The 27,381-nt window shown below is 36.9% G+C and overlaps 1 protein-coding gene across 3 annotated transcripts in view; it reads left to right on the top strand.

Moving 5' to 3' along the window:
• Positions 1–27,381, top strand: part of DOCK10 (dedicator of cytokinesis 10) — a 263,202-nt gene that overhangs the window by 155,891 nt on the left and 79,930 nt on the right. For all 3 annotated transcript variants that reach the window (XM_063115061.1, XM_063115054.1, XM_063115070.1), the window contains exons 8-14: positions 6,714–6,897; positions 8,174–8,259; positions 8,576–8,659; positions 8,777–8,932; positions 22,043–22,264; positions 22,457–22,579; positions 23,758–23,840. In XM_063115061.1, the coding sequence (XP_062971131.1) occupies positions 6,714–6,897; positions 8,174–8,259; positions 8,576–8,659; positions 8,777–8,932; positions 22,043–22,264; positions 22,457–22,579; positions 23,758–23,840 (938 nt within the window). The remainder of the gene's footprint in view (positions 1–6,713; positions 6,898–8,173; positions 8,260–8,575; positions 8,660–8,776; positions 8,933–22,042; positions 22,265–22,456; positions 22,580–23,757; positions 23,841–27,381) is intronic.

The following is a 27,381-nucleotide window of genomic DNA, read 5'->3' as shown; positions in this document are numbered from 1 at the left end:
GAGAGTGCAGAACAGTAATGAACTCTTCTAGGTCAGGCTGCAAATCTGTACAGAAAAGCTGAGCCTATCTGTAGGATTCCTCAAGGTAGGTTTTGCGTGTGTATCTTTTAAAGGGTTCAGCTTGGTATCCCTGCATTTCTATTCCTCATTGTCAAGAACTTTTATCTAGTATCCTCTACATCCTTCATAAAGGCAGAAACCAGCTTCTGAGATCCCTCAGCTTCTTGAGATCACTTTAGGGGGTAGACATGTGGGTCACATTTCACTGTGTGTGTGGGTCCCAGTTCAAACATATTTGCTTTCAGCCTGTTCTGATTTGTAAGCCTTTACATCTGGAAAGAAGATCTTGAATGAGAAAGTGCAAATTTAGCCATTACTCTAGTAAGCTCTCAGGCACAAAATGTTCCTGGAAATGAATCACATACACACAAAAATACAGAGCAAGCAAGTAACTAGAATGAGTCAGATCTGCTTTGTCAGGAATCACTGCCAGTTCCCCTTGAATAAAACAAAAAAGGGGAACAAAAGGCTTTGCCTCAGGAAGTTCCACCTACCATCTGACATTCTTAGGGAGTTCACATTTATTACAATATTTAGTGAATATGCTGTTTTAGTTTGCTTCATTCATCCTCAGTCTATACCATTGTGTTTTCCTAAGAATAATTCTTGGAATTCTTAGACATATATTACAAGGATGTCCTCAAGTAGAGAGAAACTTCAACCCAGATTTTTAAGAGACTTTAGGAGATGTTTATGACTGGTAATTTCCTGGATTTTGGTTAAAAAAAAAAAAAGGAGAGAGAGACCTAACTGTAGTTTTCCACTTTTTGTACATCATCAAACAGTTTTAGATCCGTTTTATAGGCCTGCACTCCCATTCTGGAGCAAAACTTCCAGTTTGTGGTGTTTCAGTTTTATTCTGGGACTAAAGGATATTTAGGTCTGTGTTATCCTATCTTGTTCTTTGAAAGATTTTTATTCATTCATTCATTCATTCTTCCATCCATCTCTCCATCCATCCATGCCACTGTAGAAGAGAATGTATGGCCCAAGAATCCCATCTGTCTACAGTCCCTATGTCAACAGTGATAATGGCTGATGTCACTTTGTACAGGCCTAAGTGGGAATAGTGGAATGCCAGACACTGTTCATTACCTCCTAGGTGCTAGGTCTACCACCATGTGAATATGGGTTCCAAGACAATGGCCTCATGTGTCAAAGGCTTGAAACTCAGATGCCTTCTGCAGGGCAAGCAGCCCACTGCATGAGTGATCTGGAGTGTGCATGCCCACATAAAGGCAGTGAAGTTGCAGGAGAGGTGGGGGAGAAGAGTGTGCCTTCCAAAACAAATCTAGAAGCCATGTATGACCTGTAGCCCTCCCATTTGCAAACTCTGGCTCTAAATATCTCACTTCCTGTGATTATAACAACCAACATGATACTTGTAATTCTCTTTGTCGAATATATTATTTGACAGCAGTTGATGAGACATGCATTATTTTCTTCCATTTATTAAAATAAAACTCAGAGAGGGCCGACCCCGTGGCTCACTCGGGAGAGTATGGCGCTGGAAGCGCAGCAGCACTTCCTCCGTGGGTTTGGATCCTGTATAGGGATGGCCGGTGCGCTCACTGGCTGAGCACGGTGTGGGCACACCAAGCCAAAGGTTGTGATCCCCTTACTGGTCACAAAAAAGGACAAAAAAAACCCCAAAATAAAACTCAGAGAGATAGAGTGACTTTGCCAAGTCACAATGCTAATAAATGACAAAATTATATTTGAGGCACAGGAATGTCCAAAGTTACAGAAAGATACCCAAGGAAATGCTGTATTTATCATACATAAAGTGGGCATACCCACATACATACATTGATCCTACACAAGCCACTAGGGCTGAAGAAACACTGCAAAAATAGGCTCAGATGCAGTTTTAAGTAGTGAGCTTTAGAGGTAGGATTCATTTCAGGCAAATATATATTTGAAAACCTGTGATGTGCAAAGCATTGTGGAAAAGCCAAATACGAACATAAATATGGCTCCTGTCTTCAAAGAGCTTTGAGCCTGTGGATGCACAGAAAAAAACAAAACAAATATGACATGTGCAAATAAAACATGGGTGACACACCTCAAACAGTAAGTTCTGATAACAAATGCATGAATGAAATTACATTTATCACTGCAAGATGCTATATTATATTATACATGTATATATACTACATATGTTACATTTCTTCTTTTTTATTTACTGATACTCCATTGCACTAGAATGTAAACTCAATGAGGAAAAGCACTTTACTTGAATTTTTTTCAGTGCTATTTTACTTGCATGCAGGAAGTACACAATAATTTTTTTTTAAATGAATGAACAAATAAACTTGCAGAGAAAGGAAAAAATTGCATGGATGGCAGCAACCAATACCAATAACCTGAATTTAACATTGAGTGTTTCATTTTAGAAATCTTCTTTTGTTCCTGCAAAATTCTGTAAAAGATAGTAGCAGCATGGTAGGTAAAACAGAATAATTTGTTTGGGTAACTTCCTTCTTAAATATTCAGTCTTACATTGACTTCAGTGGTTTTCTTGGAGTACCTATAATTTGGAACTTTTCCAAATGAATACTGTGGAGGCAGACCAGTTTGCCACAACTCATTAAACACATCCGATGGTAGGACATATTGACAGTTTCCTGTTATTTATGAACTCATGTGGATGGACTGTGGTGAGCTTGACTGAACCAAGTTGTTACACTGGCTGCAAAGGACACTGATTTAAGGGAAATAGATGAAAGTTTGGGGAGTGAAAGATGAATATGATTACTTCTTGATCACTATTTTAATGACCTAACAATTGCTCTTCAAGATTATTAAAATGTCCCATTGATTTTCTACTTTTGTCCTTTCTTTTTCACCATTCGATAGGCCATTATCTTCAAGATTACAGAGAGTGAGATAGAAAACCACTCAGGCATCTTAATCTTTCTCAACATAAGATTCTCTGCACTGCAAGTAGTTCTATTTTTCTTAAAATAGAAAAGATACTTCAGTTTTTGAGAAGTTACAAATAGAATATTTATTTTACTTCTAAATGTTCCTTTTTGAGAAACAAGGGCTTATTATATATACTTTGCTTAAATGTTTTAAAAGTATTTTTAATAATATTGTTGAAGCCAGCAACCATATTCAATTCAATTGAAGTATGAAATGCAATATGGAAAATTAACTTTTGTTTATAATTTGTAATGTTTTATTTCTAAAATTGTATTAGTTTGGGGCATCTGCATTTGCAAGCATGTTGCAGCTTGATCCACTTTTAATTTTGAACCAATATGAGCATTTTACACAGCTTTGCATCTCCCTGTCCACACTGGTTTCAGCAGCAGATTACTCAAGCGGAGTTTTTCCTTTGTTTCAAGACAAGGAAAACACTGAGATTTGCTTGCATTCTGCTGTATTCAGATACTTAACAATATCCTAGCAAAAGTTATGCCCTAAACTCTGGGTATTTTTAGTATACTTTTCTGAGTGTCTGCTTTTACTCCTGTTGTTTTTTAAAAGAAAATGGTACTGTAATAGAAAGCCTGTCGCTCCTTTTATACCTTGTCCTTGCCCTTTACCCTCTGCATCAACAAAGTCAAAGTCACAGACCTCCCTCCTTAGATTCTCCCAGAAGTATGTATGAGGGTATAAAAGGGGAGTCTGCTTTACTCCTCCTGGGGAGATCCTGGCATCTAAGAATTTGCATTCTTAAACAAGCTGCCTGGTTGTTTGCTTTGCTCACTAAAGTTTGAGGCAACTGTCTTTCTGGCTGCTACACAAACACACACACACACACACACACACACACACACACCATTTACACTATAGCCAAAATGGTTTTCTCAAAATGCAACTTGTACAAATCATTAACTTGGCCAAATCACTCTATTTTATTTTTGGTAACTCGTCTTCAAAATATTTACACAAAACTTAAGTACATTTATTTTTCAGTTTCACATTTGTATGATTAAATGATGAACACCTGTCTCCCCCATTCTGCAAGCGCAAAAACTGTTTTCGCCCGGCGCAAAATGCAAACATGACAGACACCGCTTTTGTGAATGAATGATATCACAGCAGTAAGCACTGAGGATCTAAAAGTTAGCTTCTGCCCTTATGAGACTTGTGGACTATTAAAGAGCCAGATGTTCAACTGAATTGTTACAAGGCAAAGAAATATATAATACTTGACAATAATATAAATGTGAAGACAGGAGCAAAGAGCTTGTCCTTGGAATGGTCTAGAAAGTAACACCTGAGCTGTGAAGTTAGCTGAGAACAGTTGGCATTTTTTAGCTAATTCTTTTTTCTCCTTCAATTCCTGACTTTTACTTTTACTCAAGTCTTACGTGTTGTTCTGCTGTGTATTCTCATGCACTTAGACAAACTATGACTCCCCAGCCCACAGCTCCCTCTTCAGTGTAGGATGGTTCCAGAGCAATGGTAAGGAAGAACAGCAACCAGTGAGTACCTCCTATGTTCCCAGCCCCTTGCAATGCATGGGTTAGCTCAGCAGGTGGGATTAAGAATACAAGTGTTGAAGTACAAAAAGGTTATTTTCCCTTCTCTGCCACTTGCTATGTATGTAATTCCAAGCACATTTTAACTAATCTTCCCAAGCCTCAATTCTATCATATGTTAAATGGACTAATACAGTTTGTCTCATAGGGTTGTTATGAGAGTTAAATAAAATAATGGCTGAAAAATGCTTAAGCACAGAACCTACTATATAGAGCAAGTGTTTTTAAGTGTCGTATTTGTAGTAGTAATTGTGCTGTTGTAGAAGTTGAAAGAAACAAACTATCTTGGAACAGTCTATGAGAGCATTCCAAAGAAAAAGAATGCCAAGAAGATGTTAAAATTTTTTTCTTGCCACCAAAAAGTAGCAATCCTGTTCTCAAAAAGTGTTTTATACCTTGATGTTTAGTCACAACCCCACATCATCATGAGGTGATGCTATCATCTTAGGATTTTTCTTCTATTTGTGTCTTACTTAATCGAGTTAGCTAAGTGTTAGGTTTTGCTTTATTACAATTATGAGTGCTCTACAGGCTTTAGAACAGTGTGGATAAAAGATGAACACCTGCATCAGAATTACCCGGGAGTTAATTAAAGATGGATTATCTTTAGTAATTCTTAAACCACCCCAGGTTACATAACACTAGTTTGCATGACTGGGAGTTTCCACTTCGAATTTACATTTTTAAATCATGGTGGGTGGGAATATATAAAACTGTTGTAACAATTTAAAATGACCTTCCCCAATCTTCTTACAGATTTCAACCTAGACGTTGCTTTCTGTTAAAGGCATGCTTTGAACACCCAATCTTAAGTAGCTACTCATCACTTCAGTCCATTTTAATTCTTTAAACAACATAGAATCTGTTTTTCAATTGTTTGTTCAATCCTTCAATGATTTATTCATTCATTCACCTCTTCCCAACTAGAATGTCAGTTCCCCAAGAATAGGAACCTATCCTTTTTCATTTGTAAAATGTGACTGTTTTTAAACCCACTGTTATTAAATCCTTCTTATGTCTCGGCACTGTTACAGGATACAGTGGTTAGCAAAACTGGCCCAGAACCTTATGGGCGTAGCCTTGAGGGAGACATAAATTTGTCAAAACAAACAAAAATGAATAAGCATATAATTCTAAATTGTTATAAGTGGCCTACAGGACAAGGACCTTGTCCTAGACTGGGGAATTGGAGACAGTCTCAGCTGAGATCTGAAGAGCACAAGTCACATAAGTACATGAAAAGCAAACATCACGCTCACTGTGTTTGCAAGAGCACATGTGGTGGGGTGGGGGAGGAGCTGTTTTAGGCCTATGACAGCAACAAGGCATGGGACAGGAGCACATCCAGGGAAGTAAAGCAAGTCCTCATGGGTTGGTCATTAAAGGCAAAGTAGAGATGCGAAATTAGAGAAGAGTCTGGAGGTTGGTGCAGAAGCCAGAGCCAGGAGAGGAATTGGGGCAACATTGCACATAGCTGTCCCTCAAAATCATTGGACTAAATGAGAAAAAAGGGGGAGAAAGGGATCTAAGACAGAGACAGGATTATCATTAGAAGTCACCAGAAGGAAGAGCCAACAGAGGTGATTGAAAAGTTGTGGCCAATGAGGGGGAAAGAAAACCAGAATAGATATTATGGAAACCAGAGAAAGGTGAATTTCAAGAAGGAGGAAGTGGCCACCATGTTAATCTGCTGAAAGTGCAAGGAAGATACAAAGAAAGAAACGTCCCTTGGACAGTATGGCAACATAGAGCTTGTTGGTGACCTTGGCAAGTGCTGCCTCTGGGACACGATGGGGTTGGAAGCCCAACTGCAGTGAATTGCAGACAGAATGTGCAGTGGGAGAGTGAAGGCAGAAACTCAAAGCAACTATTTAAAGAAGGTGAAAATATATTCACATGTGCCTGAAGATGAAATTTTTGAGCCAACATGCCCATCCGATAAAACAATTAAATGAAATATTTCTTAGTACAAAAAGCTGCGAAAGAAATCAAACAAAATGATTCATACCCATCTAAAATTTTGTCCTGTTTTGGAAGGTGTTTTTCATTACCTACCTGTATGGAAAGACTGTGGAACCCCAATCCCATAAAAACATCTCTCATTCTCTAGGACTTATTAACTGGTATTCTTTTTTCTCCTTTCTTTTTATACCACAGAATAACAGACTAAGAAAATACGCCTTTGAATTGAAAATGAATGACCTGACCTATTTTGTGCTGGCAGCTGAAACAGAGTCAGATATGGACGAATGGATCCACACCCTCAACCGCATCCTGCAGATCAGTCCTGAGGGGCCCCTGCAGGGGAGGAGGAGCGCGGAGCTCACCGACCTGGGGCTGGGTGAGCACATGAGCCCGCCTTCCTTCCCGTGCCCAGTGCGACCTGAGCTTGTGGTTCATTTAAGCCACTCGGAATTGTGGTAGCTATCAGATCTGGCTCGTCCATTTTTGAGCTATTTGCTTCAAGAAACCATCCCTAAATCCTTATTGAATAGTGATAGTCACCACACATAGGTATGATTTTGAGTTGACTGGCAATGATTTGAGGCTGGAACGCAGCAAATGACATTGGGAATTGTCAGTCGAATCAAAAATGTGCCTATGTCTAGTGGGATGTTACCTTATGGGGGGATTTTGTGGTTTTTAGTCTTTCATTGCATTTAATTAATGAATCTTATACTCTATAAGAGAAAATATGGGTTACTTCCTTTGAGTTAAAAGGCATCTTTCATTTATGCTTTTTGACCATGGTGAGATTAGATCTTATGTGAGAGTTTCAAAATTGTACATGGCAATAGAGATTTTTATAAGATAAAAAAATTTTCTTCTGCCCAGCCTAATTCCCTCATAAGATTCTAATTCATTCTAGGCAAAGAAAAGAGAGCAGGAGAAAGGAAAGAAAGGGCGAAAAGATGGTGAAAAAAAAAAAAACAAGTCTATAGCCATGTAGAAGGCAAGTTCACCTATGGCAGAGTCAGTGACTCCTCCCAAAAGAAAACTGTATTAAGATATTTTGCTCAGCACATGGTACATTGGAAACCAAAGTATCTTTAAGTTCTAGTAGTCTACGTGTCATATGCCAAAAATGAAAGAGTCACAAGATAATAAAGGAGAAAACTTTATTGATTTTAATACAACTACAATATGTCATAGTAGGAATTTTACATTCATAATTTAATTAACAGTAATCAGCTAGAGTATTAATGTTCAGAGTGTCTTACAGAGTTTAAGTAACTGAAGCTCAAAGGTAGGTTCTAAATTGATGGCCTGAAAGTCAGAATTACCAAAAATATATGCACATGCAAGAAAATTTCAGTATGCATTGATGAAGTAAGTCAAGACAACCCCAAGGATAAGTGTAGTGTTGCAAGGACCCAGGTCTTCTGGGCACAGGATGGTATCATGGCAAGAATCCCAAAATGAGCATCAGGAGATCTGATTTCCAGGCCTAGATTGCGTAACACTATGAAGTACCAGAGTCAGGGCAAAATGAGGGCTTAGGCTCACCAATGTCACTCTTAGCTCTTGCGTCTAACCCAGTTTCATATGTCACATGCTAGAAAAATGTGTGACTCATGAGTATTATTTCATAACCTGTCTTGGTGTATCTTTTCAAGATTCGCTGGATAATTCTGTACCTTGTGAATGCACGCCAGAGGAAACAGATTCTTCAGAGAATAGCCTACACCCAGACTTCGCAAAAGTAATAAAGTTGACATTGTACTGTGCAAATAAATTTGAGTTACTTAATAGTTATTGCTTTCATGGAAAAGATGGAAATGTTTTCTTTTATGATTTAAACTAAGAAACTAATTCAGAACTTTCCATTAACCTAGTGTTTTACTTAACATGCACGTAGTGTTTGAAAATAAAAGCATGTTTTTACAAGATTTTCCAATTGTTAATGAATGATATCAAAACAGTGATACTACTAAGGAGCTACTTCTTGGCCATATGAATGTGGCTTTGCCTGCATCTGGATGTTTAGACACCAAGAACTAACACAGTTCTCTCTGCAGTACCTCACAGAAACTGAAGATACTGTAAAAACAACTCGAAACATGGAAAGGCTAAATCTGTTCTCACTGGATCCAGATATAGATGTAAGTGGAAATTCTTTCTAAGCAAATATGAACTTGATCCATACAACTAGGGATTATAATTTAGAATTTCTTTTTATGATGGGTGTTCAGTAACTAAAATTTTCAAAACTTTTTTAGACCTTGAAACTTCAAAAAAAGGATCTTTTAGAACCTGATTTTGCGATCAAACCATTTGAAGAAAAAGCTGCCAAAAGAATCATGATCATTTGTAAAGCTCTCAACTTAAATCTTCAGGGATGTGTTACGGAGAATGAAAATGACCCGATAACAAATGTAAGTTTCTCTTCTGTTACGTCGTGTACCAATCAGCCAACAACATCACATTGCCTTAGTCAAGATATTTTTATTCCTGCTGATTTCAGCCACTGATTTCACATCATCTGGTGTACCAGGGAGTATGATTGACATTTTTCCACATTACAAAAGCACATGAGTTCTGAGGTGGAATTGTCAATGTACTGCCATAAGATTTTCCATTTAACTTAAAGAAGAAGCATCCAAGGGACTATGTTCTGGGAATCTTTCTTTAAAATTAGCATATTAGTTCAGAGTTTCCAAAGGTGGTGTTTGTTTCCTCTTAGTGGAACTCAAGATGGCTTTCAAGCCAACATTTTTATTTTCATATTTATATACTTATTGTCATGTGTGTTAGAAAAAAAAATCAAAGCTAACCAATCAACCCTGTGGTTTCACAGTTATTATTGCTTAGGACAAAGCTAAATAGTGAATCTAGTAAAATAATATTAGATCAATATTAAATAAGTAATAATGCAGTTGGTACATGTAAATGGCAGAAATTATGAAGATGCTGCATTGATATTTGGAAACACCACAGTGCTCATTAAATCAGCACAAGATTCCTTTTCCTATGAAGTGAACTCTTGAGACTTTTCTCTTAGTGCTCTAATGGACAATTCTATAAAGATTGTAAAACTATGTGTGTGAAGTGGTGTTTTATGAGCCCAAGTGTTATTAAATGTTGAACTATAAAGAAGAAAATAAAAATCACTCAAAATCATATCATCCACATAAGTCACAGTTGATGGCATTTTAGCATTAGTTCTTTTTTAACATATTCTGTTCTAATTTCTCATAAAGCATCCTTCAATTGTCACTTTTCACCTCAAAGAAGAAAACTGATTTCCAGATCCTTGATACAAGCCACATTTGCTTTACAAGGCAGAAACAGCATTAAGTTTTTATTATAAACTGGGCCCACACAGTCCCTCAGCCTCCCTTATTTATAACGCAGTTCGACTAGCCCTGTTAGCTGTGACAGTGAGTGGCTGGCAGAAAGGATTAACTCTTTCAGGAAACTTTAACACCCACTAACCTTGTGTCTCTAGCACCTCAGTGATTCTCTTGGAGTCTCCAACCCCTGCTGCAGTAGCAGGATAGGATCCGTGCTATGGACCTCCAATGTAATGAGACAAATCAAATGAGGTGGCTACTCTTGGGTCAGATTGCCTGGCTTTCCACTTTATGATCCATGCCATGCTAGCAAGTGGCTTACCCTCAGTCTCCTGTCTTATAAATGTAAATGATAACAGTAACTGTTTCAAATGGTCATTGTGAAGATTAAATGAGGTAACGTATGGAAAGTACTTAGACAGTGCTCTGTGCAAAGGAAGCATTCATTGAATATTTACTATTATCTAAAGATGTAGGGAATTACTTTGAAATTTTTAAAAACTATGCATGCAATATATTAATATTTTCAGTGTTACATATGAGATTCTTGTTGATGAGTAAGCTACAATTGAAATGCATCACCAGTAAGAATCTTGCCCCCAAATGAAGCTTCCTCATATTTTATGACTTTAACCATACACTAGGTATGATAAAAATGAAAATAGTTGAAGTCAGGTTTATTTATTCTCCAACAAATATTTTATTCAGTGTGACTGCTGTGAGCCAGACATGTTCAAAGTACTGGGGAAAAAGCAAGCAATAAGATAAGGAAGGTACTGGCCTCTTGAATATCAGATTCTCTTTGAGAAGGACAGAGCATAAACAAGAAAATAAGATAATTGTACAAAGTTCTTTAAAAGGAATAAATAGGAGATGTGATGCAGAGGAACTGGAGGAAGGATTACCTTAGATAGGGTGGTCATGGAAGGTCTCTCTGAGGAGGTGACATTTGAACAGACCCCTAAATGCTGAGAAGGATAAAAAGGCAGGTCAGGAGAGAAAATTCTAGGCAGAAGAAAGAGCAAGTGGAAATGCCCTGAGACAAGTAAGCCTTGGTAACTTCTAGGAACTCAGAGAAGGTAGGGAGGGGAATGGTAGGCTGAGATGAGCTGGAAGAAACAAAAAGAATTAAAATTAGGTAGGGCCAGACATCCAGCAGGGGAGGCAGAAGCTCCACAGAGACCACACGCCCTGTGGTACCAGTGCACAACCCAGCAGGTAGGCCTCATGGCCACCAACAGACTCCATTCCCAGCCCGGTGAGTGCGTACAGAGCAGGGAAACGTCCAGCAGGGGAGGGGGAAGCTCCGCAGAGACCACACGCCCTGCGGTGCCGGTGCACGACCCAGCAGCCTGGCCAAGTGCATGCTGCTCAAAGAGGCAGCTCCCCAGAGAGGCACAAGACCCGAGGCAACCACACACGCAAGGCACTAGTGGCCAACTGAGCAGATCCTGAGGTAGCTGTACCAAATTGGAAACCCCAGCAACATCCTAGCCAGACAGTATCAAACCAGTGGGCTGTGAAACCCCCTGCCATAATGACTAAACATCAAAGGAAAGATACCAGAAATATGAAAAATCAAGAAACTATACCAACACAGAGTAATAACTCTCAAGCTCTAGATCCTATAGAACAAGAAGCCCTTAAAATGTCTGACAAGGAATTTTGAGTGATAATTCTAAGGAAACTGAATGAGATAAAAGAAAATTCAGCTAGACAACATGATGAAAGGAGGAAAAGTATACAGGACCTGAAAGAAGAGATGTACAAGGAAATCAATGCCCTGAAAAAGAATGTAGCAGAGCTTGCTGAACTAAAGAATTCACCCAACAAAATAAAAAACACAACAGAGAGTTTAACCAGAAGGCTTGCAGAAGAAGAGAGAACTTCTGACCTTGAAGATGGGCTGTGTGAAATAACACAGGCAGACAAAAGAAAAAAAAGAAAAAAGAATTAAAGGCATTGAAAAAAATCTAAGAGAGATATCAGACAACCTTAAGTGCTCAAATATTCAGATTCAGGAAGCTGAAAGATCCCCAAACATATTCAACCCAAAAAGATATTCTCCAAGACATGTTATAGTAAAATTGGCAAAACTCAAAGACAAAGAGAGAATCTTAAAAGCTTCAAGAGAGAAGCGTCAAATCACCTATAAGGGAGCCCGATCAGACTAACATCAGACTTTTCATCACAAACCCTAAAAGCCAGAAAGGAATGGGATGATATATTCAAAATACTAAAAGACAGAGATTGCCAGCCAAGAATACTCTACTCCACAAGGCTGTCCTTCCAAAATGAAGGGCAAATAGTATGTTTCTCAGACAAACAAAAACTGCAGGAGTTCACTACCACATGACCACCCTTATAAGAAATTCTCAAGGGAAATACTGGGTTTGGTATGTGATAAACAAATGCCACTGCCGTAAAAACTCAAGAAAAATCAAAAACCACTAGTATAACAAAAATGGCATCCATGAAGAGAAAACAAACAAACAAAAACACTATCTACAACCCAAGGAACCAACTAGTACAGAAAACAAACAGTAAATCAGAAAGAAAGGAACAAAAGACACCTAAGACATCCAAACAAAAATCAATAAAATGCTAGGATTAAATCAACACATTACAATAATAACTCTTAACATAAAAGGCTTAAATTCCCCAATCAAAAGACACAGACTGGCTGACTGGATTAAAAAGGAGGACCCAACTATATGCTGCCTACAAGAGACTCACCTCAGCCATGAAGACTCACATAGAATGAGTGAAAGCATGGAAAAAGACTTACCATGCAAACAGAAAAGAAAAATGAGCTGGAGTAGCTATCCTTATATCTGATAAAATAGACTTTAAACTAAAAACCATAAAAAGAGATAATGAGGGCCACTACATAATGATAAAAGGACTGATCCATCAAGAAAACATAACAATCATAAATATATATGCACCCAATGTTGGAGCAGCCAGATTTATAAAACAAACTCTATTAGACCTAAAGAAGGAAATAGACACTAATACCATAATAACAGGGGACCTGAACACCACACTATCAATATTGGACAGATCATGTAGGAAAAGAATCAGCAGAGAAACACAAGATCTAAACAATACTCTAGACCAATTTGACTTGGCAGATATCTACAGAACATTCCACCCAACAACCTCAGAATATTCATTCTTCTCATCAGCACATGGATTATTCTCCAGGATAGATCACATGTTAGGTCACAAATCAAGTCTCAACAAATTCAAAAAAATTGGAATTATCCCATGTACTTTTTCAGACCACAATGGATTAAAATTAGAAATCAATAACAAACAAAATTATGGAAACTATACAAACACATGGATATTAAACAACATTCTACTTAATGACATATGGGTCCAAGAAGAAATCAAATAGGAAATCAAAAAAATTATTGAAACTATTGAAAATAATGATACATCATACCAAAACTTGTGGGATACTGCAAAAGCAGTATTAAGGGGGAAATTTATCGCATTAAATGCTTACTTCAGAAGAATAGAAAGATGGGAAGTGAACAACCTAATACTTCACCTTAAAGAACTAGAAAAACAAGAACAATCCAAACCAAAAGTTAGCAGATGGAAAGAAGTCATTAAGATCAGAGCAGAACTTAATGAAATTGAAACCCGAAAAACAATACAAAAGATCAACAAATCAAAAAGTTGGTTTTTTGAAAAGATAAATAAAATTGACAAACCATTAGCACGGCTAACTAAAAAAAGGGAGAGATGATCCAAATAACAAAAATTAGAAATGAAAAAGGTGATATTAAAACTGACACATCTGAAATGCAAGGAATCATATGCCAACAAATTTGAAAATCTGGAGGAAATGGATAAATTTCTGGACACACACAGCTACCAAAACTGAGCCAAGAAGATGTAGAAAATCTGAACTGACCAATAACAATAAAGGAGATTGAAGCTGTTATCAGAAAGCTCCCAAAAAAGAAAAGCCCAGGACCAGATGGATTCACAGCAGAATTTTACCAAACATTCAAAGAGGAATTGACACCAATTCTTTACAAACTATTCCAAAAGATTGAAACAGAGGCAAATCTCCCAGACTCATCCTATGAAGCAAATACCACCCTGTTAACAAAACCAGGTAAAGATACAACTAAAACAGAAAACTACAGGCCAATATCATTGATGAATATATATGCAAAAATCCTCAATAAAATACTAGCTAACAGAATACAAAAACACATACATAAAATTATACACCACGATCAAGTGGTATTCATCCCAGGGATGCAGGGTTGGTTCAACATATGCAAATCAACAAATGTGATACACCATATCAATAAACTCAAACACAAGGACCATATGATCATCTCTATAGATGCTGAAAAGGCATTTGATAAAATTCAACATTCATTCATGACAAAGACCCTCCATAAGTTAGGTATAGACGGAAAGTATCTCAACATAATTAAAGCCATATATGATAAACCCACTGCCAATATGATCCTGATGGGGAAAAACTAAAAGCTTTTTCTTTAAGAACAGGAACTAGACAAGGATGCCCACTCTCACCACTCCTATTCAACACAGTGTTAGAAGTGCTAGCCAGAACAATCAGAGAAGAGAAGGAAATAAAGGGCATCCAGATTGGAAAAGATGAAGTCAAACTGTCCCTGTTTGCAGACGACATGATCCTATATATCGAACAGCTTAAGGCCTCTACAAAAAAACTCTTGGAGTTGATAAATGTTTTCAGCAAAGTGGCAGGATAAAAAATCAACACACAAAAATCAGTAGCATTTCTTTTCTCCAATAATGAAAGTGCAGAAAGAGAAATCAAGAAAGCTTGCCCATTTACAATAGCCACGAAAAAAATAAAGTACTTAGGAATTGAGTTAACCAAGGATGTGAAAAATCTCTATAATGAGAACTACAAACCACTGCTGAGAGAAATTAGAGAGATACAAAAAGATGGAAAGATATCCCACGCTCTTGGATTGGAAGAATCGACATTGTGAAAATGTCCATACTACCCAAAGTGATATACAAATTCAATGCAATCCCCATCAAAATTCCAATGACATTTTTCTCAGAAATGGAAAAACTATCCAGACATTTATATGGAATAACAAATGACCACACATAGACAAAGCAATTCTGAACAAAAAAAATAAAGATGGAGGCATAACACTACCTAACTTTAAACTATACTACAAAGCTATAATAACCAAAACAGCATGGTAACTGGCATAAAAATAGACACACTGACCAATGGAATAGAATAGAGAATCCAGAAATCAACCCACACACTTACTGCCATCTGATCTTTGACAAAGGCACCAAACCTTTGTCACTGGAGAAGAGACTGCCTCTTCAGCAAGTGGTGCTGGGATAACTGGATATCAATATGCAGGAGAATAAAACTAGACCCATACCTCTCACCATATACTAAAATCAACTCAAAATGGAATAAAGAATTAAATATACACCCTGAAACAATAAAACTTATTAAAGAAAACATAAGAGAAACACTTCAGGAAGTAGGACTGGACACAGACTTCATGAACACGACCCCAAAACATAGGCAACCACAGGAAAAGTAAACAAATGGGATTATATCAAACTAAAAAGCTTCTGCACAGCAAACGTAACAATTAACAGAGTTAAAAGACAACCAACAGAGTGGGAGAAAACATTTGCAAAATATACATCTGACAAAGGATTAATATCCAGAATATACAAGGAACTCAAACAACTTTACAAGAAAAAAACAAGCAACCCAATTAAAAAATGGGCAAAAGAGCTAAATAAGCATTTTTCAAAGGAAGATATATGAATGGCCAACAGACATATGAAAAAATGCTCAACATCACTCAGCATTCGGGAAGTGCAAATCAAAACCACACTGAGATACCATCTCACCCCAGTTAAGAACACTAATATCCAAAAGACTGTGAATGATAAATGCTGGTGAGGTTGCGGAGAAAGAGGAACTCTCATACATTGTTGATGGGACTGCAAAATGGTGCAGCCTCTATGGAAAATGTTATGGAGGTTCCTCAAACAATTGCAGATAGATCTACCATATGACCCAGCTATCCCACTGCTGGGAAATACCCAGAGGAATGGAAATCATCAAGTCGAAGGTATACCTGTTCCCCAATGTTCATCACAGCACTCTTTACAATAGCTAAGAGTTGGAACCAGCCCAAATGTACATCATCAGATGAGTGGATATGGAAAATGTGGTATATCTACACAATGGAATATTACTCTGCTATAAAAAAGAATGAAATACTGCCATTTGCAATGACATGGATGGACCTAGGAGAATTGTAATAAGTGAAACGAGTCAGGCACTGAAAGAGAAATATCACATGTTCTCAGTTATTTGTGGGAGCTAAAAATAAATAAATAAAACCGGGGTGGGGGGGGAAGAAGACACAACAATTATAATTCCTTGAAGTTGATATAACAAGCAAACAGAAAGGACATTGTTGGGAGGGAGCGGGGAGGGAGGTTTCGGTAATGGGCCACAATAATCAACCACATTGTATATTGACAAAGTAAAATAAAATCTGGAAGAACAATAAATAAATAAATAAAAGTAAAAATAAAAAAAAAAATTAGGTAGGGCCTTATCAGCCATAGTGAAGAGTTGGGATTTATCCTAAGGGCATCTGGAGCTATTCAAGGGTTTAAAGCACTTTAAAATGGTGTGGTCTGATTTGTGTTTTTAAAAGATCCCATCAAAAGAATGGATCAGAGGAGACAAGACTTGTCCAGGGACACCAGTTAGGAGGCTACTTGCTCTAGGGCTGGCAAGGAAGAAGGAGAAATGGATGGATTACACTGATATTTTGTAAATTGAACCAAAAGATTTTCCTGATGTATTGGATATTCAGGGTAATGGAAAGGGAAATCTCACGGATGAGTCCCTGGTTTTGCTTCGGACATTTCTATGCATGGAGGTGCCGTTTACTAGGATGGCAAGACTGGAGGAAGAAGAGATTTGGAGGATATAGGACAAACATACCATTTTAGACATGTTAAACTAGATAGGCCTATTAGATACCCAAATAGAGATGTCCATGGGGCAGATTCAAATCCAAGTTTGGAACTCAAAGGAGTGGCCATGAATGAGATATTAATTTGGAAGTCCAGGCAATGACCTCGGGGGAATCATCTAGGAATTTCTGTGTACATAGAGAAGGTGCCTGGAACCAAATATTTAAAATATGAATAGAGAAATGACTTAAGAAGGAACAGCTATTGGAGTGAAGATAAACCCAAGAAGAGAGGGTCATGAAGCAAAGAGAGAACGGGTCAGCTCTGGGGAACGGTGCTGAGAAGCTGAGGAGCATGAAGTCAAAAAGGAGTCAGAAGATATGGCCAAATGGAGGACGTCAGTGGCCAGCAAGATCAAGTTCCATGGAGAGGAAAGTGTTAGGAGGAGTAATCAGACCATGCGGGATTTAAAAACAAAACAAAAAAGAAAACCTAGATGCTTGGTTTAAAATGCTTGGAAATATCAGGAAAATTTAACCCAACTCATAAAAATAAATATAAAAATAAATGCTTTTTTTTGACCCAGCACATCTTTAAGCGTGATTTAAAAATCCAATTTAGAAACTGAAAATCAAAGATAATGGGCTTTTCTTTCCGACACCGGGGTCATATGACTCCTTCCACATGGATTCCTTTCTTTGTGCTAAAACCCGTATTCGGTAGCTAAATGTTTGTATTTGGGCCAATCTCGCCAGGCAAGGGAGCAGACCCAAGTTCAGAGAGCAGCTTCAGCGTACCCTTGCATATCTTTAGGGCCAATAGTTAAGGTGACTTTGAGTGTTTTGTGTGTCTGTGCTGTTTTTACTTTATTTTACAATTGAGGCAAATGTTAAAAAAACTAGGAAATTACTTTTTAAAAAATAATTTTGTTGTGCTTGTAAGCAATAATACAAAATAATACAAAAAATAATGATAAAACAGCCTCACCTTAATAGCAGTTTGTCATTTAATGGCATTGTTTTTTAAAAACCTTTGTATATTTATTCAATGACAATTTTTATTAATGTGAACTGTTTTTAAACTCATCATTCTTAATTCAGTGAGCATGTTTTAAGTTAATTGAAATATTTCTCCAAGTTGCTGAAGAGCCAACTACTTCATTTAATGAATGGGCTTCTAAGAACTCCCTGAAAGAACTTTTTCATGATGAGGAAACAGTATTTGACAGCATATAATTTTTTAGTCAGTAAATTGAAAACCAAATTCAAGTTGATGGTTTTAAAGTATAAAATATTTCTTTGAAAATAGGAATTGATTCCAAAAATCTGAATTTAATAAAGCTGTTGCATAGCAGAGCTACATTTAAAACTTCATATTCTTGATTTGTTTTTAAGAAGACTACAGAATTCTAAATGTAATAAACCTATGACTTAATTTGTTAGGCTTTGAAAGTACTTTGTTAAACAAATCCTTATTGAAAAGCCACTGATTTGAAAAGTAAGATTTGACATTTACATTGAAAAGGTAGATTGCAAGCAATAAATGAATCACCACCTAAGCTTCAATTTCTGATGGGTTATCAAAGTAGGTAATTTATTTCCATTCACTGAACATAAATGAAAATCAAAGTGTAACAATTCAGGAAAAATAATAAGGATTTTTTTCCTTTGACCTTCAATGTGTTTTGAGCTCCTACCTGAGTTATTTTCCTATAATTTTTGCATTTTCAACTCTTGGCAGACTACCATTACCACAAAACAAGAGTTTTTCTAAAATTAAATTTCTAAGTTAAATTTGTAAATTATAAAACTGTTACTTTGTAATTTTATTTTTTTAATTATGAGGGATCTTCAAAAAGTTCATGAAAAGATTCATATTATCTTTTAATTCTGTTTTTCTGTGAACTTTTTGAAGTAGGCTCATATTTACTGAAATTTATTTTATATGTGGAATTCTATTTCTAACAGTAAGGGAGCTAGGAAGTATTGCTATAATTAAGGAATTGAACTAGTACCCCTGTTATGAACTAGTCATGTTACTACATTTCAAAGGACAGGAGATATCTGTTAAGCATTTAAGAAGACCCACAGCATGAGTGAGTATCTCAGTAATGAACTGAGTCATATGTGGTCTTTTTATGCAACCTGCTGTCCACAGAATACCGGCAGGTGATGGGCATCAATTCAAAATTAAATAGCATAAACAAAAGTAAAAATGTTATTCTTTGTAGGCATATTCCATCTTTAGAACTCTGTAGTTAATTGCATAGATATGTAATTACATGCATGTATTTACTTATATGCATGTAATAATATAATGTATATAATTATACATGTACATATATGTGCACGTATGTATAACATGTATATTATTACTTATACATATATTTATTTATTTCAGTATTTGTCAAATCTGTTGCATTTGACATTTTACTAGCTGACCATTCCTTCTTTTTTAAATCTTTCTTCATTTTTGTGATGCTTTGGCAACATTCTAAAATCTTTATCAGTTTGGTTTTTAAAATTTCTCTCCATTTCCCAATCTCTTTTATAAGCTGCTTTCCCTCCTCTCATTTGTATGTTGATATTTCCCAGGATTCTCTTCTGATTCTGTTCTCTTTATCTCATGGTTTAAACAGGAACCCACATAAAAAAAAAAAAAAAAAAAAAAAACTCCCAGGTCCAAATTTCCAGCCCAGTTGCCTTGACTGGGCTCAAAAACTCATGTACCCAACTGCCACTGGGATGTCCCACAGATGACTTTCTACATCCCATTCAAAATTCATTTTTGTATCTGTATCTCCTATATCAGTGAATGACATTATCATCCACTTATTTCCTATATCCCCAAACCTGGGAATTTTCTTTACCTATGCCCCTGTGCACTTCTTTCTCCTGTCAACTGATACACTCTCATGCACAACCCTTTGGTTGTACTTCCTTAAAATTTTTCAAATGCCACTCACACAAACACCTCCTGACTAATTTTTTGCCTCCACTCTGATCTCACTCTTACGTTCTTTTCCTGTGTTCTTTCATGTCTTTATGTCTTTGCACATGTCACTCACTCTATCTAAAGTTCCTTCTAACCAATTCCTTACCTAATTCCTATTTTTTAAAACCTCAACCAAGAAATTTCTACTTTTTTTTCATCTTCCATTACTTTCCCATTTTCCTTTTATTTCATGTCTTTCGCTCTTTCTGGCATGGGAGCAAGAGGTTAAGGGGAAGCTGCAGAGAAGCTTAGATTTGGGTGAGCACCCGAGAGCTCCAGATGATGGGGGAGAGAAAGCCAGGTAGAGGCACAGAGGTGGTCTCTGAGGAACCAGGGCACCTTGGAGAAATATCTGGAGCATGGAGTATGAGATGATCCTGAAACATCGTGTTGGGTAAAGAAGTACTCAAAAAATTATGGGGACCTGCCAAGGCTCAGGAGCTACCCTGAAGGGATGCTTCTAGACAAATCTTGGACAATTTGAGCATAAGTATGAATAATGACTGTAAGAGCCTAAAAGCTGTTAATAAAATAGTAATCCATGAGTCTATACTTGTATGAGTGAATGAATGAATGAATAAATGAATGAATGAATGAATAAAATGAAGAAGGGAAAGCTCATCCTTACAGTAGTACACTAACTAAATAATGTAGAAAAAATGATGGAACTAGGAAATCACCACTGTTAGCCTTCATAGTGGTAGTTGATTCCAGTGGGAGTTATCAATGGAGGTTAAGACAGGTGGATCAGGTTTGAAGAGAAGCAAGACATGGAGGGTAATCTTGGAGTCTATTCCCACAGATACTAATCAATTACTAATCAAAGGGAAAATAGTGACCTTATAATAGAGAAAACTGGCAGATACCAACATGACCAGAAGATCAAGGTTAACATCCTAGGTGCTGAGAGAGTTAACACTGGGCACTCTTGATATCATGAATTATGAAAATCAAGTACTAATCTGGGGCATCACTGCCAAAACAAACAAACAAAAAAAGGCGTGACCTGAATTTGGTCCTGAGGTAACGTAGAACAGACCTGGACTGAAGGTCATCCTTAGAATGTATGTCCTGTACTCTTTAAAAACTGTCAGGAACATGAAGGAAGAGAGAAGGAGTAAGGAACCATTCCAAATGAAGTTGACTGGAGAGACATGGCAGCAAAATGCAACGGAATGGAATTCCAGACCAGAAAGGAAAAAGAGACACGTTGGAGTCAATTGGCAGCACTAAAAGCAGCATGTGGATTGGGCAGTGGTTGGGGATCAATATTGCTTTCCTGCTTTGGATGGCTGCATGCTGATTGGGCAGGAGAGTGTCCTCATTTGGAGGGAATACCCACTGGAATAGTTAGGAGTGAAATACTATTGGAAACTTGCTCTGAAAAGATTCAGACTAGTTATAATGTGTGTATGTCTGGCTGTGTGTGTGTGAGAGAGAGAGAGGGAGAGAGAAACAGGTTAACAGTTGCAGAATCTGGGCAAAGGAGATATGTGTGACAGTGATATTTTTGCACCACACGACTTTTCTGTCAGTTCAAAATTGTTTCAAAATAAGGAAAAGACATAGTTATATCTGTTAAAAAAAACTCAACTAGGATATCAGCTCTTCTTAGGAAACATCCTGCCCTCTCTGTCAACAGGCTCCCTCACAAACTGATACTCATCTAACTACTTATCACATTGTGTTTAATGTATTTACTACATTGGAAGTGCCTGGAACAGTGTCAAGCACATAGTAAATGCTTAATCAATGTAAGCTATCATTATTATTTTATTGAGCTCTGATAAAAAACTGAATAGTGATTGGACTAGTGAAGTATTTCTTAGTGCTCTCTAGAACCTTCTAGGGTGCTCTTACAGATTTCCAGAAGCCTGGGGAGACTGAGGTGGCAGGCATTTTCTGAGAGTGTAGGAGAAATAACTAGAAGTAATTGTAAGGCCAAAGCGTGTGCATAGTGCACCATATACAAAAGAATACTTGGTGAGGAAACTAGAGGGAGGAAACCAGTGACACCAGCCCTGGGATCTGAGGCCCCTGCTGGAGGAAAGGACTCTGGGTTCTTCTCACTGATTCATGGAGAGCTTGCTTTCTGGATGTGTTTCACCTGATGCTTTGTTAAATGATGTGCTAAAGAGGTTGTTGCGTGGGTAATGATTTTATGTGACAAACATCTGTTCTTTGTTTTTCATGCAGATTGAGCCTTTTTTTGTGAGTGTAGCACTTTATGACCTCAGAGACAGTAGGAAGATATCTGCCGATTTTCATGTGGATCTGAACCACACTGCCGTCAGACAGATGCTCTCGGGAGCACCCATGGCTTTGGAAAATGGCAACGTCGACACTGTCACTCCAAGACAATCAGAAGAACCTCACGTCAAGGGATTTCCAGAGGAATGGCTAAAATTTCCAAAGCAGGTTGCACTTTTGTTTACTCATGATAGAACGGAAAATGCTTGTTTCCTTGATCTTTTCAGTAGACCGTGTAAGACGGGCAATTCTTCAAATAAAAATTCCTTTACAGCTGTCTTTTTTTGGAAAAAGTGGCATTTTCTAAGTGTCTTCAATGTGTTTGTTTAGATGCTTATTCGCTGCTTTCTTTGTACATAGGCTGTATTTTCTGTAAGCAATCCACATTCTGAAATTGTTCTGGTGGCCAAAATCGAGAAAGTCCTGATGGGAAACATTGCAAGTGGTGCCGAACCTTATATTAAGAATCCAGACTCTAACAAGGTAATGCATAACTTTACTTATAAATAATTTCAGTTGCTTTCAACAAATAAAGTCACACTGCCTTGCTAAATTATCAAGTTCAATAAATGTATGTCTTGAAATATTTACTTATTAGTGAAATGAATATCTACCAAGAAATTTTTAAAATATGCATCTTTGGTTTATGTTTTTTTTTGACCCAGCAATTTTTGACTTCTGAGAATATATTGGTAGAAATAAATTTAAATATAGATAAAGCTTTTTACACCAAGGAAGAAAGTATTAATAATAATGAAAAATTAGGAACAATCTGCATAAAGACAAGTGAATACAGTTTACTAAGACATCAGCAATGCTGATGATGAAGTAGGTGAAAAAGTAAGATAGACAAATTGTACATCAAATTATAACAGCACCTGAGTGAAGAAAGAGAGAGGAAAGGGAAGACTGGACTTGCTTTAAATGGTGCGACTATAGATAATGTTCTACTTTCTCCTTTTCTGTTTTCTTTAATAATTCTTTTAATAATCAAATGTGACTCTTAAATAGAAGATAAATATAAAAAGTTTATATTTTCATGCAAAAAAATATATTGAGGAAATAATTCATAAGAATTGAATTTGAGCATGTGCCATGATTTAGGGCAGAGTTTAACATATTTATCAGAGTCCCTTAATTCAGGGTTTGGCAAACTATGGTGTGCAAGCCAAACCCACCCTACCAGCTGATTTTGTAAATAAAGTTTTATTTAAACAGTAACACTCATTCATTTCTGGATTGCCTATGGCTGCTTTCCTGATACAGCAACAGAGTTGAAAAGTTGTGACAGAAACCATACGATCTGCAAAGATAAGTATATTTACCATGTGACCCTTTACAGCTCAAGTTAGCTGAACTCTACCATAATGATGAAAAGGAGATACAGTATAGACTGTTTTGATATTCCAAGACAAGGATATTTTCTATTTTGTACATTTGAAATTTCCAAACTAAAAAGAAAGAAAAATTTTTTATGATAGATTGAACACAGAGGATATCATTTGGTTCTTTATAAAGTAGAATCTGAATAAAATTCAGAATAAATTCTGTGAATTTCAGTGACTTTTAATACAAGATAATATTAAAAGTATTAGCATTATTTTACATGTACAGTTTGTAAAGTGCCATTCTAACCAATGTTTTTATTTTCAATTTTTTAGTACGCACAAAAGATACTGAAATCCAACAGGCAGTTCTGCAGCAAATTGGGGAAATACCGCATGCCATTTGCTTGGGCAGTAAGGTAGGTTGACAGTTACAACCAACAAATAAAAATACATTTAAAGTCTACACTGAAAGCTTTAGTTTTGAACAATTTTCTGTTACCTGTTATTTTTAATGTATATGCACCCAGAAGAATGCTCATGTAGTTCTCTTCATAAACATCTACAACTCCCCAGACATTCATTTCAGAAGACAAGTTTAGCAAAACAGCTTATAATAGAGGGTCGTGACATGAGTACAGTGTGTGCATGACCAGGTACACTGTGAGGTCTTGGTGGGTATCAAATCAAAGTTATAACTTGTTTATTTTGTATATTGGTTTAACAAACTCTTGACATTATGTCAGTCTTGAGAGTCTGGTATGCATACAATTCAGATGGACATAGCTGCATGTTTTCATCTCTGCATAGAGCGCAGGTCTATATATGGACGTCCAAATGAAACAATCAGATTGATCATTTAAACTCTCCTTGATTTTGATACTGATTAGCATAGCCAAATTTATCAGTACCAGTTGGCTCTCTGATAAAAATACTGAGTGCTGTGAGCACTGACAGCGGAATCGTCCACCTGGACATATAAGTTCTACATAAAGAATAAAACTTGCTTTTCAGATCTGCTTAAACATGTATTATTATTTTCCTCCTCAATCACTTTACACCTCTATTAATATAAGAATGTCTTAAAGGAAGAAGAACTTGGCATAGACTCATAGGAAAAAAGGTCAGCAACATACAAACTGAATGAACTAAAAAAGGTTAATTATAGCTACATAATAAGATAACCCATTAAGCATTCATTTGAATGTTGATAGCATTGTCCCAATAGCAGTAACTTTAAAATCCAGAAGGGAGAACCTGTTAGTTATGCCATTTTCAGGACTCACATTTCCCTGTGGTAAGTATATCCAGATTAAAAGCACTGGTATTTGATATAATTTTGAGGTTATTATCTTAAGCTAGGGACATCTAGCTGCAGGAAGGAGAAATGTGGAAATTTGGCCAGCAGTAAACCAAGATAGACTCATGCAGTCTTCAGGAATTAGTTTGCCCTAATGCAGCCCTTTGGCAAGAAAGAAAGAGAACAGATCCAGGAGTCCAACGAACATGGTCCACATCAGACCACCCCTTACTGTAACTTTGAACAAGTTTCATATACTAGTCTCAGGGTCCCCATCTCTAACATGGAGTTGATGGTACCAGCCGTGTGGAAAGATGTGCAACTTCAGATGCAAAAGCACTTAGTGTAAAGCAGATCATAAATATTACTTTCCTATCTCTCCCTACAGGAACAACAAATTCCAGGATGTTCTCTGCATGAAAAAGATATTATTTAGATATACTAAACCCTTTTTGATGAATTTAATGGTTTTTATTTCTCATAAGCCTCATGAGAAATGACAACTAGTTATAATTCTCTAATCAATACAAAAGTATTGTTCGCTCTTAGCTGCCACCAGAAAACCAGTTGAGGCAAACAGAGGCACGCCATCCCTTGGCAAAAGTAAAATATTCCAATATACTGAAGTGCAATAGTACACACATTTTCTCTTTTAAGAATCCAGCATTGTTCTGAGATTTTATAAGCAGGCATTTTAGAGCCACACAGAGCTGGGTTTGAAATCCTAACTCTGTCCTTTACAAGCCAAGGGAACTTAGGCAAGTTGTTTAAAGTCTGTCTTTACCTCTGTTTTTTTAAAAGTCTTCAAAAGAGGAGTAATAATATCTAATCTATTGTTGCAGGAATTAATGAGCACGTATGTGTACCCAATAAAAGATTCATATTATTAGAAGTCATGTTTCTAATATTATTATCACTAAAAGTCACCTGTGGAGATCATATTCACCTCAGCAAGTCCTTTTTTCTGGTAAATTTGGGGCAGCGAAGAATATCATGATGAAAAGAAGTAACAGAATTACTCATTACTGAAAGAAACTTAGAAGTTGAGAGAAAAGTTAACAGTTTTACTTTTACATTGTCTAGTAAAACATACTGGAAGAAAACTAGTTGAAGATTCGAGGTAGGCTGACATTATTACTGACCATTGAAGTAATTATTTCTAGGACAGGAAAGCCAACAAAACCACAAGCTCATGCTATATTAATGCCAAATCAGTGGTTTCGTTGTAGGTTAGGAAACTGTATATACCACCAATTTGTGTGTATAAATATATGATTTACATTTACATGAATTTCTCTGGCAACTGAGAGAAATGGTTAGCAGTACAGTTCGAAAGATTTCATGTTAAACCACTTGGATTATCTAACCACAAAAAGTACATGATCCAGCCAAAGACCATTTAATTTCCCCTTCACGATGCTCAAAATGCTTGAAATAAACGTAGATATCATGAGAGGAAGGCTGGTTGTTCCCCAGGTCATTGGACATAATCAAGCCTCCCGACATCCTTCAGTACTTGATTGATACTGCTGATTCTGCGGCTACTTTTCCTTCTGTTATATTTTCCAGAATGTAGTTGTTTCATGGTGTACCTTTGAGTGTTCCCTAAAACATTTTGGCCCTTAAAAATCATCTGTCATTCAAAGAGTAGAATTGACAACTTAGCTTATTATGACCATAATTTTAGCCAAATCTAATCATCTCACCCACTGCAATACACACGGATGCTCATCACTGAGAACAACATTATATTTGAAATTAAATTGGTGCTGTCATATTTGGTACCAGCTCTAGTCCCATTTTACAGTGAAAAGGTTATCTTTGGGTTAGTCTAGAGAACACATGCAGATGGCTTCTTAGGATATTTTGCACTCATTGATTTGAAAGAAAGGACCCTTACAAATGTGTCATGCTGTAAATGGAACTCTTTTCATGCATATCACCCCCAGAATCACATGTACCTAAATCCATGCCAAGACTCTTTCATGTTTTCTTTTACTCTGTCTCATTTGATATTCTAAGTGGACCAGCACACAACACTAAATTTTCTTTAAAATTAAACAAGACTAAAATAAAAATGTCATTCTCATATCTATGCATTTGTAGAAGGCACACAGCGCAACTGTATCTAAGGCTCCCATCCTGATAACAGCATCCCCAACAAATGGTTGTCCAACCTCTATTTGGATCCTTCTGGTGACAAACACCTGCATGCATCCCACAGTGATTTCTTCAGTCTGTCTTGTTATAGCTCTAAAGAGTAAATAATTTACTTTTTAAAGATAGTCTTAAACTACCTAACAACCATATTTTTGTTTTATCTTCCATAGCCACAAAAAAAAAAAAACATCAGGAACACCTTAAGCTTTTCCTGTAGGCTGAACACACATTCCCTTCAATCATACCCCAAATGTCATGGTTCTGAGACCCTCACAACATACTGATCATTGTTTAACTGTGGCAGTTGGAACGAGGCACAATGTTCCAAGCCGTCCTGAAACCATCTGTGTAAATGAGTCAGCTCCTGGTTCTCTTGCCAGTCAGTGTATTTATTGAGCAAGAACAGGTTGTGTGGCACTGTGAGCACATCTTCTCCCATGGTGTTGAGCTCTTCATTCACTTTGTAATGAATGTCCAGTATAAGTGAACAGTTTCCAAAA

The sequence above is a fragment of the Cynocephalus volans genome, chromosome 1, assembly GCF_027409185.1.
Source record: "Cynocephalus volans isolate mCynVol1 chromosome 1, mCynVol1.pri, whole genome shotgun sequence".
Lineage (NCBI taxonomy): Eukaryota > Metazoa > Chordata > Mammalia > Dermoptera > Cynocephalidae > Cynocephalus > Cynocephalus volans.
Note: the sequence above shows the minus strand (reverse complement) of the source record. Positions and strands in the feature narration are given on the sequence as shown.